The 15,092-nt window shown below is 41.3% G+C and overlaps 1 protein-coding gene across 4 annotated transcripts in view; it reads left to right on the top strand.

Moving 5' to 3' along the window:
- Positions 1-15,092, top strand: part of PRKAR1B (protein kinase cAMP-dependent type I regulatory subunit beta) — a 100,790-nt gene that overhangs the window by 73,615 nt on the left and 12,083 nt on the right. For all 4 annotated transcript variants that reach the window (XM_056336476.1, XM_056336475.1, XM_056336478.1 and 1 more), the window contains exons 8-9: positions 3,281-3,341; positions 6,892-7,013. In XM_056336476.1, coding sequence (XP_056192451.1) covers positions 3,281-3,341; positions 6,892-7,013 — 183 coding nt within the window. The remainder of the gene's footprint in view (positions 1-3,280; positions 3,342-6,891; positions 7,014-15,092) is intronic.

Here is a 15,092-nt window from a genome sequence, read left to right as displayed (position 1 = left end):
TCTGTAAATCTCTTTCAGCTTTACAACTTTCCAGTTTTCTTCTGTTCATCAAACATCTGTGCTTTAGATATCTTTTTCTTTGCATTTCTTAGCTGTGTTTTCCAAATGGAAGCTCATTCTATTATTTTCTACTCCCATTTCTGATGTCTCCAGGTCCGTCCTTGTTATTTTCCTGCTCTGGCAAGCTTTCACAGTATCTCCTAGTCTGCAGATATCGTTACTGTCTTATTTGTTGCTCCTTTTAGAAGATCCATGAAAATATTGCATAAGAATTAGCACATGTCCCAGGGAATGTGCCGACTGACAGTTCTGCAGAAATGACTTGAAGGGTAGGAGCAGTAGTTATGATGGTGATACGGTGATATGTACATTTATACAAGTATAAAAGGGACATTGGGAGTCAGGCGTGACATGCCTGTGGGAGGGGATTAGAAGGGAATATTAGGCTGATCAAGGAAGGTGGGAAGCAGGCACGTTCTCTCTCTTTCACAGGGAGAAAAAGATAAATAATACTGATGGGAATACGCACATGCTTTGGTTGGTTGTAAGATTTCTGCTGTTGGTTTGTTTTTAGCTTATGTTCGCTCAAAATCTCTTCCCCTTGCTCTGCTTGTGAAATCTTGAGCAGGAAAAGACACTCAAGTGAAAACAATGTGTGTGAGGGTGAGCCAAGCTTTTCCTTTCTGGAAGAGAAATTGGGATCTGGTTGTGCCAATTGGGATCCAGCTTCATGTGCTCTGAAAACGCAGAGAAAGCTTCTGTGCCAGCCTGGGCACCCTTAGGTGAAGCTCTGCTGTCAGGTGGCTCATGCACCCTGGAGGCTGTTGTTCTCTCCCCTGGGAGAGATGGAGGGTTGGATGGAGCCATCCGGCAGGGTGAGTGATGGGCCATCAGTTGGGTCACCTTGAGTTTCAGTGCGTGGGCTGGGAAATGGGACTTACAAGTCTCAACCACTGGTTCTTCGCTGGGCTCTTGTTCTCCCTTACCTTTGTGGTATCGTTCTGAGACATGGGATATTTAAGACAGTGTAGCTGTGCATTAAGTGGAGTCCCACTGAGGTTCTAGAAACAGCTACAATACAAAAAATGATAACAGCACATTTAATTAATTCTTTCCACTTCAGTTTTGCTTTTGCACTTGTCTTCACCATGGGTTCCGTGCTGCTGCCCTGGCTTAGTTTAGCCAAGACATAACCCACCTGTTTTCCTGTAGGAAGTGATGGGTTTTTGCTCTCTGGGCCAGGTGGGATGCCTGCAATTCTTACCTTCCTGGGTCTTGTCTGCATCTCTAAATACTTGAAGCTGTGGTCAGGCGTCACTTATGGCTACTGATTACTGCTTCTTAAAATTCATCTGTGTCCGCAAGTCATTTAAAAAGCATTTTCCACATCTGGCCCTGGGTGCCCCAGCCCATCAGACTAAACCACCAATCTGGTTTTCCACAGCTGTCAATTTTGCTAGTCTCGTTTCCACTCGATTGCAGGGAGGAAAGCAACAACTGCGCAGTGTCCAGTTTTCCATTCTTTGTCTCGCAGCAAGCTGTCAGGATCTGGCATGGTTTGCAGAGCCTCCTCCGTTTGAAGTTTTTTTATTTTTTTCTTTCTGGCACTTCAAATGCTCTCGGGGGCCCCCGAGGTTGAGAACCAGGTTTGTCAGACAGAGAGGTCAGACAAGGGTTACCGATGCTATCGCTCAGAGGCAAACTGTCATCACCAGACTCGGAAATTATGAACAGGGTGTGGAGGGGGAGACCTCGGTAGCTGGTGCTGCTGCTGATCCAGAGATACCTGGGAAGAGTGGCAGCTCCTGCTGAAGCTGCGGCTGGTTTGGAGCAGGGATGGCCCAGGAGAGAGGCACAAATGGGACCTGTCCCCAGAGGAGAGCACCCGGCACCTTCTGCAGGCGCCACAGCCAGAAGCTGGAGCCAAAGCCTGTTGATGCTGGTGGAAAGACTCATATTGCTTTGGTGGTCGTTGAATCAAGCCTCATCTATACAGCACATGTAGGAAGAGGGACAATGTTTATTTCTCAGTTATGTCATTGCACTTGAGTACATTAGCCTTTCCCCTTTGCATGGGTAGAGCATTTCTGAACGCTTTCACATGGAGGGTGAGATGTTTCTTCTTTTCCTTTCTCTGTTCTCACTTTCTGCCTCTGCTTCCAGCACTTACAGTGCTCCCTTGGAGGAGGAATAGAGGAGTAGCTTTTTCTATGGCAGACACTGACATTTGCTTCTGTCTTCTCTGCCCAGCCTATAAATAAAAGCCATCTTTATTTCTCCTTTCTTCAGAAGATGAGTATGTCATCTCTGTGCTATACTCCTGCTTTGTAGAGCTGACTGGCAGGCACCAGGCAGCCTTCAGCATCCACAGGGAATCTACCCAGGCAGAAACAATGCAGGCTGGCACATAACAGTGTGGAGTAAACTGCAGGGTACCAAGGAAGACCCTGGAGTTCCTCTTTGGTACCTGGGAAGCTTTTCTTTTCAAGTCATTTGTGTCGCTGCAGAAGGAGTTAAGGATAAATTAATTATTTTTGGTAAGACTGCATTGTATTTATTTATACCTGAACGTCCTTCAATAATGGATGCTGGAATGGCTACTTAGGATTTCTATGTTTGTCAAACACTATATTAGCAGAAGGTGTATCTGTAACTTATCACACGATAAAATCTTAGTAGAGTGGGAATGACTGTGCTGGTGGCTGTGTATACATTGATGGATTGTCTGCTCCAAAATGCTTAAATCTTGTTAAAATAATAATATGAATAGGTTGCTCAGCAGTAATGATACATACAACAGTACACAGAATATAGACTAAGCTTAAAGATAAACGCTTTTGGCATTGAAGAGACTTTAACCTAAAAGGATGGGACCCGTGAGGGGGACATTTAAAGTTTTATCCGACTTTGTAATCGTAAATTCCCTTCTAGTGGGGCCTCATTGGTAACAAGATATATACTGAATTAACTAAACAGTTAATTGATGAAGCTCTCTGGCTTTAAAATATGTGCCTGTAAATAATGGATACAATTCATCCATGGTGTCCAGTAACACCAGTGAAGTCAGTGGAATTACACCAGGATTGAATTTGATTCCTTCTTTGCCTATCAGCAGTACAGCTCGCCCATTTTATGGGGAAACATTTGCCTTAGGCTGTTTATACTGGCTATGCTTAAGATTTGGAAGGGCAGGGGAAAAAACCAGAGCAGCTGTAGGGAGAAATCACAAAAATACCTTGTGTAATGCTCTACCTCCTTTTTCTCTCTTCTTTAATAATAGGGCAGCACGCTGAGAAAGCGGAAGATGTATGAAGAATTCCTGAGCAAGGTCTCCATTTTGGGTCAGTTGCCCTTTGGACTTGCCTGTTAGTTCCTCTGTTACACATGTTGGCAGAATGAATTTTGGTCTTTGATGGCACAATGAAAGCAATGGTGGTCAAACAGAAGGTCTCACGGTTGTGTCCCTTCCAAAGGAATGAAAGCATAAAAGGCCCTTTTTAGGACTTGTTTTTCTCCTTCTTTAATATGCACAGAACATGTGTTTGAAGGAGAAATCTTTCCTTAAATACGGGAGCAGGCATGCACCAGTAACCTTTCGGTAGCTGCTATTGCAGTACGGATTATATGGATAGAGGAGAAAGCAGTGCACAGATATGAATTTGTGATAAAGTCTAGTTACATCCTCCAGGTGATAGGTGAGAAGCTTTTTTCTGGAAGAATACTGTATTTATGTGCATAAACAAACTAACCTTAGAAATCAAAATGGGCTGATTTTTTTTCTTCTTCTGTATTTTATAGCCCATGTCTCACATTCTTAAAACATCTGTTTAGCTTCTTGTCCTTGGATTTTGTTTCCCTTTGATTAATGTGATAGCCACGAAATTTGGACATGTTCTTGATGGCCTTCAGTAGGAAAAACAACAAACCCATAATGCCTGACCAATCAATCACCATTAGGAGAACAAAAGCTTCTAATGAGGAGGACAGTGTTAGACAGTACAATGAAATGTTGATTCTGTAGGAGAAACATCATGTTTCTGCTGGGGCTATTTTGAAAAAAACAGTTCAGGTTTAATTTGCTAGATAATTAAAGTATTTATATTTCTACATAAGCAATTTCCGTTTCTTGTTTATGGTATTCAACTACCATTTGAGCCTGAAATATGAGAGTGTCTTAGTGAAAATACACTTGAACTTCTGAGGGGTGCTACCCATGAAATTTTCAATTATATTTGTATGCTTAAAGTAAGGCCAAGTGTGTTGCTCACTTACTAATGAAGTTTTGTCATTTAAATGCCTTCTTTTATGCTTAATTTAAATCTTCCTAAATTAAGAGCACAAATTATACCAAATTACAATGAGTATTTAAAGAAAAAAGGATCTCTGCACCTGCACTAATGAGGGGCAATTACAACAATGAGACATCTCAAAACAATTCCAGAGTAGAAAGGTTATTCAAAGATGTGCTTCCTTAAACATGCAGTTTGCAATGTAATTATATCCTAGTTTTTAGTACGGCTTTTGAATTTCAGTAAAAAAAAAAAGAGGAAGGATTTAAAGATTTGAACCTTTTTTAAGCACGGAAAAGCAGTGGACAAAGTAACGCATCATTTCAGGAACAGAGGATTTAGGTGAAATGTGTAAGGATCTGTTTCACATGTCTAAAAAGTAGATGGCACCTGAGAAACAGAGAGAGATATCTCAGAAGTCACAACACAGCACTGAGGAGTCAACTTCACTTCAGGCCTTAATGTGGCCAGAACGTGGTGATTTCTTGGTGGAAAAACTTCTACCTGCTTCTTATATTTATTTTTTTTTTCAAGGCCCTTCCAGTGTCTGTAACTAGCCATATAATTGTAAGGGCCAAATTTAAAAAAAAAAAAAAAATCTAAGAATTTTTTAGATTATCAGTAGCTGCTTATAGTGTATCGAACAAGATACAATAAAGCCGTTTTAAATCTTTCTTCTGGAGTTTAAGTAAATGTAAAGCCATGAATTGTTATGTACAATTTAGAAATTGCAAAAAAATTGCATATGGTCTATTTTATTTGATACTTGACTTTAACTCTGCAACTAAAACTTTAGGAGTTTTATTGTGTACAATATTCTATATACTGCTCTGTTTGCAAGAATCATTAACCAAATGTGGTGATGCAGTTCCCTTAGACAAAAGAGAGATGCTTTGTGACTAGAGACAGAATTAGCTTTGAATTTTTCATAAAGCTGCTGAAGAAGTTGTTTCAAGAGACTCTTTTCATTGTTAATTACTGAGTTGTTTTTTTCTAAAAAAAGATAAAACCTGCTCTAGTCTGTATGAAAGAGTTTTAAGCTTTTTTTTAGTCAAATGGAGCACTTTTTGAATGTTGCATTGACGATATGGGCTCGGTCTTTAATATTAATGCTTCGGCAATAAAGGTCACAAATACACCAGGTACACCGGGAGAGTGCATATGTGGGGAAAATATTAGAAATAATTATTTCCCAAACTGCAACACAAAGTGGAGTAAAAACATGAATACATACGGGTGGCAGGCTACTCAAAACTTACCTTTGGTGCATTGATTACTTTGATCTGGTTTTGTTATCAGACTCCTTGTGCACTTCTGAGCTCAGCCAGAAGGCTTTTTAACTTTTAAGGAACAACTCTCAACCTCACACAGTACTTCTAAGCAATATTTTGAACAAAATGGGAAACCAGAGTCTGGAGAACAGCCCAGATCTAATCCTGGTGTCAGAAGCCATGTCTTGACTTCTATTAGTTCAATAATTCATAATAAGTAAGAATCAGCAGAGCTCTAGTACATGGATTTTAGCCCAGATTTTTAAGGCAGTGAAGGTTATATCATTGTATTATCTGTTTCTTTTAATAACTTTTAAACCTGTCACTTCTTTCAGTCAAACCTGATAAAAGTAGAGAAGTCCAAGTACAAGTCATTGTCCTGAATTCTCATGTAAAGGGACAGAGGAGAGAGACACAGGTTGGCACCCCTCCCCTCCCCGAGGCAGGACAGGTAAAATTCATCCCTTGTGAATGCAGGAGGAGCAAGGCAGTGGGACAGCCAGCAGCCCTGGCTAAGCCGCTGTGCAGGCTGTCCCAAATTTGCCGTCTAGGTGTCACAGGGGATTTGTGGCAGCGGAGGTGGGTGGTCAGGCCACCCGGCCACAGGAAGCAGGCTGTATTAGCTCTATTACTCATAAAATACACTGGTAATTTTTTTCTTATTGTCGTTTACGTGGAAGTTTTATAATTTCTCTCTCTGAGCGGGGGAATGAAAAGAAAACCACTCTGTAAACCGTCCCGCTGGCAAATGAAGCAGGGGTGCCACTTCAAATCACTGTACTGAGCCTCTGCTCTCACCGCCACCCATGCTACCTGGGTCCTGCTGTTAGCGTCAGTGGTGTGTGGTGTCACCCACAGGGGAAGAGTCATCTTCTAGACTGGCATTTTTGCATTGCATTATCTAGCAGCCCATCAGGAACTGGCTGAGAGCAACTGATGAAAAGACAGTAGGACTTGTTCTGACATCTGGTGTGGGATGTGGTAGAGAATCTCTGTGCTCCCGTATCGCTGGTGTCTCCAAACAGCTCCTAGGCTGCTCCAATCTGCTGCAGCATCAGGGCAGCACAGATCAGATCGCAGGCATAGGGAACCAGAGCCAACTTTTTTTGTGCCCAACTTTTAAGATTAGTATCTGGGTGATTGCTAAAGTGTGTAAGACACAATAAATACATTCATGTTTCCCAACTGGAGGTTCATGCAAAGTGCCTGGATGAAAGAAATGTTTCTTGTATAACAGAACCAGGCATAACCGAGCTGTCAGTTTAGATACGAATCTTCAGCCAAAGTTAGAGTCTTTTTATAATAAAGCTTTATGATCTTCAATATTTTAGAGTCCTTGGACAAATGGGAGCGGCTGACAGTGGCTGATGCCCTGGAACCTGTCCAGTTTGAAGATGGAGAAAAAATTGTTGTGCAGGGAGAGCCTGGTGATGACTTCTTCATTATTACAGAGGTAAGATTGGCATCTTGATAAGCTGTCATTTCCTGGTAAAGATCAAGACTTTGTATTAAAGGAAATCAGGTTCAGTTAAATCTCTTCTTCAGCATAAATCCAAACTAAGCCCACTCAAATCAGGAGAATTGCTCACAATTCAAATGAACTCAGACACCAGTTCCATGGAAATGTCTTAAGTGGGACGATCCCTGATTTCCAGTAAATTGAAGAGTCAGAGGAATTTTGAGGTGTGTCTAGTGCCTTTACTGTTTGAAGGTTTGTTTTCTACATGAGATTTTTCTTGTTCCAAATTGCCAATACTTCAGCCAGGCTGGCCAGCCACACAGTGCATTGATCATTGTTCCCAAAGGGACTTACTTCGGAGATCAGAAACGAAAATCTGTAAACTGGAGCAGGAGACCTGATCTGAAAATGGATAATTTGTTCTTTGTTTTGCCTTAAACTCAGTCCAAATGGCTGAGCCATTTTCTTGTTTACTGTCACACAGGCAGACAGATCTGTCAGGCAGCTGAAAACGCTGACATCTTTTTGGGAGATTATCTGACACTTCAGTTCCAACATCCCACTTCTGCAAACAGATGCTGACAGGGTTTTTTCCCTCGTCTCTGAGATAAATATTTAGATCCTTGGTGTCTCATACAAATACCTAGCTGCTGTGATATAAAAAGTTATAAAAAGGTATTGGAGAGTCTCAGACTACGAATAATGAGACAGCATTAGGAAATGGTTGTATTTGTATTGAAGTAGGACCTTTTCACTACCAGCTATGAGTGGGCATACACAAATATATAGACCAGGAATGACCAAAATATGGCTCTGTGGTGACAGTTCAAGAGCATATGCCAGGCCAAGTATTACATGACCAGCAACGAGGCAGCGGTGGCACAGGAGCTAGGAGGTGATCTGAATCCCTCACTGTGAGAGAGGGTGGGTCAGATGGTGTAAGGGAGCTGGTATCATTGTCTTGCCTTGGGATCCAGTTGTATGTACACAGACTACATCTCTGGCTCCATCAGGCTGCTGTGCTGTCATGTGGTTTAGGAGGAAAGACCCTGCCCCACTCTGGTGATAAAGAGCTTGTACAGCTCCCATTCTGGATGGCTTAGAGGCCAACAGGTTTTTCTTTGCTTGGTCCTTATCTGTAGATTTTTTGAGAGGTGCCTCTATTCAAGGCAGCCAGAATTTGGTTCATAATCAATATCTGATACTTAAAATTTCGTCATTCTTTCCTCTTGTGTCTTGGAAATACATATTTGATTTATGAACATCGTTTTCCTTCTGATGCTCGCAAAATTGTCAATGCAAATAACTGCACCTGTACGTCACACACTTAGACAGGTAAGGAACTTCAAATATGTGATGAGCAGTGCCCCTTCAAAATAACAGTGTCAGAATAAAAGGGACTAGTTATTAGATAGGATTTTTTTTTGTCAACAAGATATTTAGTATATAAGAAAAAATTAGGAAATGTGGAATTTTATTTCTACTAGTGTTATTAGGTGTGCTGTTCTTCCTTGCAGCGTGAGACTAGGAAAACCTAATTTTCTTAGCCGTCGAATCCCATGTGGAAAATTGGCAGCTTGCTTAAGAATTACCAAGGGCCTTTCTTTTCCCCTTCTTGATGGAACAGCTGTTAAGACTTGAATGGGTAGAAAAGTATTAACACTACATACTGCATAATCATAAACTATCTGCTCGCCTCACCCTTCTGCTATAAATCTAACATAGTTTCACACTTTAGAAATTGCCTGTATTTTTCTACATTAAAGAATGAACATCCAGTATCAACTGTTTCTTGTGCTGCAGTAGTATTTCTGCCTGCTCACACATAGTTTAAGCTTCATATTTTAAACCTGAGTTCTCAGGAGTTTACATCTTTGATGTTAAACTTTTTTGCAGGAGAGTCGATGCGAGCAGCCAGGAACACATTATTCTACAAACTGGTTGAAAGTAGTTTTGGCTGGTTTGTTGTCACAGTATGTTGAAAAGCCATTAGCTTCTTTCGTATGTTTTTAGATGTTTGTGGCCTTATAATCCAAAACACTAGAAATGCAGCCAATTTGTTTGGCTGCTTTATATGCAGAAACCATTTCATATATCACCGGAATGCAGTCTCCTTTGGAGCGCAGCACGTCCAGTAGTACAAAGCTAAATTTGCCACACAGTTTTTGGGCAAGATACTCATTTATTTTAAGCCACGGTCATCCATGGCATGCCTTAGACCAACCAGTTATCAATTTACAAAGCTTTGGTGCACCAGCACCACCAATACTGGTTCCAAGTAGGATCTTGTCACTCCTATCATAAAAGTTTCTCTAAGACACCCAGGACTCACACGAGGATTTTAAGTTGCAAGTACAGTTTTGTACGAACTTCATAAATTAATCGTTCTTTTCTGGTTAGCCTGCAATGCTGCCTTCCCCTGTGACATCCCTTTGGGATACCATCTTTTGAGTATATTGGTCCTGCAGAAGGACATAGGTTGTGAGGGAATTGGCACCTTCAAGATTCACAGACTGAAGAGCAACCATTAATCCCTTTTGAAAGGGAGACTTCCAGCCTCGGTAATGATCAGAACAGCAATTCTTGCTTTAAACTGGTTAGTATGGACGAGAATATTTAGTCTCCTCCTTCTGTCAAGCAAGCACATTCACCTTTTCTCTGTTTTTCTTAGTGTAACCTTTCTTTCATGGCTTTCTGTCTACCATCTCGTCTCCAGCGTTGCAGAAATCGTAGAAGGGTGCAGGTTATTTGAGGTGCAGGCTGTATGCATGAAAATGCTACAGTGCCCCATGGAGAGCAAGGCTGCAGCAGGAGCTCAGCCAAATTATTAGAATAATAGAAAATGTGCACAGGGAAGAGTCACAGGAAATCAGATAATTTTAAGTTCACTGCTCACAAAGCTGTTTAGGGTTCATTTTTTGTTAAAAAGTGTAATGAGAAAAGTATTACCCTGAGATTCCAGGACAGCTACAGGTTTTCTGCCATCTTAAATCTGCACAGGCACTTGTAAGATGTTTACTTGCAGTGGGTTGGGTGCTTTTTCATCTAAATCTTAAGCAGCCTTCAACAAGATTTAGTTTTAATATTCATTAATTTAAAGGCTGTGATTTTTTCCAGAGATAGAATTATTTTAATTTTTATACCATATTCCTTAATTTGAAGATAGGATCAGAAGTGAATGTCTGCTTACAAAAGCAAAGTAACCACTACAATGAGATTGATTTACTGGACTTGAAACTGGTGTTGAAAAAAAAGAAAAAAAGAAGCAGCCCTACAGTTTCTGTCTTTTCAGATATTTCCAGGTCTTATTTTCCCACTATGGTTTTCACACAACAAACTTGGGCTTTCCCAGACCAGACAGATGTGGAATGTATCTGCTGGATTCCAAGGTCATGGAATTATCCCATATGAGATTCCTGGCACAGAGGTGAAAAACTGTAAGCACCATGAAACAATTGTTGCCATAAAGAATTATATTTTGGCAAGCGTGAATCATAACAGATGTACAGTTTCTAACAAATAAATTTGCAGTTGTACTGTACACTGCCACACTGTGTACCCAGCAGTAGGGAGGGTTTATTCATCTGACTTCAGATAACGCAAATATTTTTAGCTAGCATTTTAAAGTGGTAGCTTGCAAAGGCATGTGAGCTTTGCAGAGTTAAATATCCCAGCAAATGTGAAGACCCTTTAAATGAAATGCCAGTTGAAGTTGAATGGGGGCTGATTTTATTCCCAACTCGTGCTTTGCCACTGACTTCAGCTGAAACAGTAGTTCAGACTAGTGGAGTAGTGCTCTGAAACTGGAAAGAAATGAGGTTTTGCTGTTGTCTAGGTTACTGAGAAAGGTAGTGACAATAGTATTAAAAATAGCGGTTATGATCATGTACCACTTCTTAAGTTCAGCTGCCAGCTTGGCTGGGTGGCGCAGTACCTCGAAGCCTGTAATGCAGCTGCCAAAAATGCAGGGACCTGCAGCCGTGAAGTGCCCTGCTGGGTCTTCCAGCTCCCACCCCTCCCCATGTCAGATCATTTGGATCTACTTTCCATGACCGAGCACCGTATACGGCACACAGATATTGTCACGGGACTCCGCTGACTGTGCTCAGGGAGTGTTTTAATCTCAGTTGCATACTGAGAGCTTGCTGAACTGCTGCCATATGGCCCTAATACTCCATAAAGTTTGACATGGCTTAAGAAAAATGCATGCATAGACGCAAACGTACGCAGGTGTAGGAGGAGAGAACAGCAAAAGGTTTATAATAGTGCCACACTGCACCCGAAGAGCACAGCTTGTAACTGTCCTTTAAATGTGCTCTCCGCAGCCTGTCATCCCCTCGGAGGACGGCTTGGTTTAAGTGGTGCAGACAGCAGAGAAATAAAACTGCACAAGAAGTAAAACATTTCCAATTAATAGCTGGTCGAGCTGCCCAGCAATAGCATGCAGCAGCCTAAAAATAAAAGACCTAATAATAGAAGATAATTCACAGGAGAAAATTCAAGGAGAAATGGACCCATTATGCCAAGTAGTTTTACATTAGACTTTTGGGTTTAACTTTAAAATTTAGTATATTTAATCACAGATTAGTGCTAAGTTACAAGGGGGTAGTTGCACCCTCCTCTGCAACTCCTTTGTGTAAAGCACAAAAAATCTGGGGATTTGTGTTCTCTGTTGTTATCCTGCTGGCTAGAGAGGAGGCAGTCAGGGCATCTGATTTTCAGTCTCATCTGTATTATCAGTCCAGTCTGTGGGCAGAATGTTACCCTCCCTGCTTTTCCATCAGTGGGAATAATCCTAATGACGCTCCATGAAAGTGAGCAAAAGCTTAATGGGAAAAGACAGAAAGTATCCGTCAGTACTGAAACCAGGCGATAGGACTAGTAAAACTGACAAATAAAGAGAAGAAAATTCATTGATGATGCAGAAATCCTTCCAAAATTAATGCATAGAGCTGCCTCATTGACAGAAATGAATGAAATGACTTGATAATGATTATTTGTCCGGCGCTGTTCTTGCTGATCACATTGAAAACAGTCTTGTAATCCTCAGGGGGCTGCTAGCTTTCTTGCTGCTGTTGACATTTCAAGTCAGGGCCACAAACTGGCTCCGGTCTGGGCAGGATCCGCTGCGAGTTCTTGCTGAGAGTGTACTTGAGATACTGTCCTGTAGGTGAAATCAGTGTTTCCAGCCCTGCTGACACTCTTGGCACGCTATGGAGCGTCTCTATACAAATGCAGTTCAAAGCCTTGTTAGGTGGAACAGTGTTTGTAAACTCTTCCTACCATGGCAACGTGCACCAACAGAGGAAGGTCCTCGGTGTAACTCGGAAGGGCGCTCCGTTCTTCATAGAATTGGGCCTTTTTGTAGGAAAAGTCGACTTGAGTCTTCAATTGCACAACAAGCATCTGAAGATTTATGATTTAAAAGCTCCTTAAGAAGTAACAGAAAAAAAGAAAAATAATAGCACAATTGTTTCCTGCTCCAAATTGTTGCTCTTTGACTTTCTAACCTAAGAGAGACCCCTTTGGCACCTACCCCTGCAACAGGCAGGAGAACTACAAAGTAAACCTCTTCCGTATAGTTAATGAAGTCACTGCCTTAGGCACACTCTGCTATCACACCTGATAATCTCTTTAAAAACACAGTGTGATTAATTATTAATTAGGAAGATGAATGTTGTCTAGAAAAGGAGTTTCAAAGGCTACAATCCGAACTGCTTGGTGTTACCGGGGTTTTGTTGATACCAAAAATGTTTGTCAAAGGCAGTCTACAGCGACTCCTAATGTACCTAATAAACAAAATATGCCGAATAAACAGAGCCAGCCATCACCAAGGGCTCGTTTTTAGCTTTCCTTGTTTTTAACTGCAGACACATAATTTCTCATGGAACTCTTACAGGAAAGGTGCGTTCAGTTTTCTTGATATCACCTAGTTGTGCTGGAGCAATAGCGTTTCCGTTGGCCATGCCTCAATGTTCATCTGTGCTCAGGGTGGCATTTTTAATGGCCAGCTGACGTCAGAGACTGGAAGGTAGGTCTGTGATTGGGTCCCATCCTGACTGGGGATGGAGGTGAAGTGTTTTGCTGTGTCAAAGGGCATTAAACATCAGCTTAGTCCAGCTCTTGTTAAACTCAGTTTAACTTTGACTCCCGTGGGCATTGGATCAGGCTGCATATATACATGCAGTATCTATATACACGCAGTCTTGAGCGTATCCTTCTCTCTCCTCTGTCAGAAAGGGGCAGTGTTTCATAGGAACCAACTGGCTGCTCCCCTTCTTCTTCCCACCAGCCATGGAGGACATGTCAGTGTCTGCAGCTTTTGGCCCTTCCTTCCAACTCTTTTCTCCAGCCCCACTAATAACCACCGCAATGCTGTCACCTATGGTAAATTCTGCAAAATCTGAAACCTCAGAAGTGATGTGGAATGGAGCATTTTCTTAACAATTTTGTGAAATTGTTAAGATTAGTCAATATTTCTAGTCTATTTTAGAACTTTGCAGATTTTGTTCCTCATTTGTGGCAGAAACCAGGACAACTGTATGTAAATTCTGTGAGTTGCTATGAACCAAGAGACTGGAGAATAATGTATAATAGTTTAAAAATGTACGGTTAAAAAAATACTGTCAAACCCAGTCATGACTCAATCTTGAGTCCACAATCAGAATTAAGTCCTCTTGCATCATCTTCCTCCAAGACCATTAAGATCAGCTAGCTTTTGTAGTATGAAAATGAAGCTTTTTTTAAAAAAACAGTCTGATGCACAGGAAAATGATGTAAAAGCAATGAGCCCAGCCAATAGTTTGTTACGGAAAAAAATCTCACCTGGATTGGCACATCCATGTGGTATGCCCAAATAATTTTAAGAGTCATAGTGACTCTGGTATATAATATATATAAGCTTTTAACCAGCTACTTGTCTGTCTTACATGAACATCTCATGAACTTCATGGGGTTTATCATCACTACACCTGTGTGGTGCAGTGGGATGGTCTGAAGCACAGGCACAAGAATCGAGTAGTTCTTCATTCCTGCTGAAAACAACTAATGGGAATTAGACACCTTGAAGGTCTGGCCCTTCACAGAAGGTCTAAGGCAGGGAAGCAGTGTTAACCCCATGGCCAGCATCCCAGGCTAACACATCGACTGACCATCCTGCTTGCTTTATGTTCAATTTTACCACCCAAAAAATGATGGGTATTATTTTCTACTGCAGGTTATGTGGAAGTTACTTGGCACTTTGTATTGCTAACAGAAATTGGCTTATTTCTTCCCTTGTTTTTCTATAAAAGTCTTCCATAAATCAAAGGTTGGCAAATAATAAAAATCTAGGATTATTTACTGGCTAAAGGAACATTTGCAATGTCTTTGGCTACATAGTTCAAAGGATTTGTCTTCTCTTGGAAAGTAGCTCTGGAGCTGCTGATCTTTAGCTGTAAAATAAAAGCCATCCCAGGAATGATGCTATCAGCAGTCCCAGAGGGCTAAAATGTCAGCTGAGGAGCGATCTAGTGGTCTTCCAGGTCACTGGGACTGAGAACATCGCTTATGCCAGTATCATGAGGTACATGCAGGACCTGCCATGTTACTCTGTCACTGGGACGCTGGTAAACTTAGGTCTTGAAGCAAAACCACCGGGAGGATGCAGTGTAGCCGTACCATTCTCAAAGGCTTAAAAGTAGTTTTCATAACCTCTCTTTTGCACATGCTATACCCAGCGCAAAAAAAAAATATGTGTATGAATGTTTCCCCAGTTCACTTTTGACATGACAACTTGTGTAGGAGTCTTCAGTCTCATTCAGCTGTAATTTAAAACATCTGATTTGTAAACCCATAAAATTGAAGTTTATGCTGGAAATACAGACACGCCCTGGCCTTTTACCACTATAGGATATGTGGAAAACCGGGAGATTGTTTGGCACGCAGAGAAGTAAAACCCGAAGTTAGTAATTGGCAGTTTCATTCTTAATATATACGTGCTCCAGTTGAATTTTCATAAAAATCAGTGCTAGATTTTCTCTGTGTTCTAAACAGCCTGTGACTTTCTACGTAGCTAATACTGGCTTTAAGGAA

The sequence above is a fragment of the Falco biarmicus genome, chromosome 4 (assembly GCF_023638135.1).
Source record: "Falco biarmicus isolate bFalBia1 chromosome 4, bFalBia1.pri, whole genome shotgun sequence".
Lineage (NCBI taxonomy): Eukaryota > Metazoa > Chordata > Aves > Falconiformes > Falconidae > Falco > Falco biarmicus.
The sequence above is the reverse complement of the archived record's forward strand: the minus strand, read 5'-3'. Positions and strand labels throughout refer to the sequence as shown.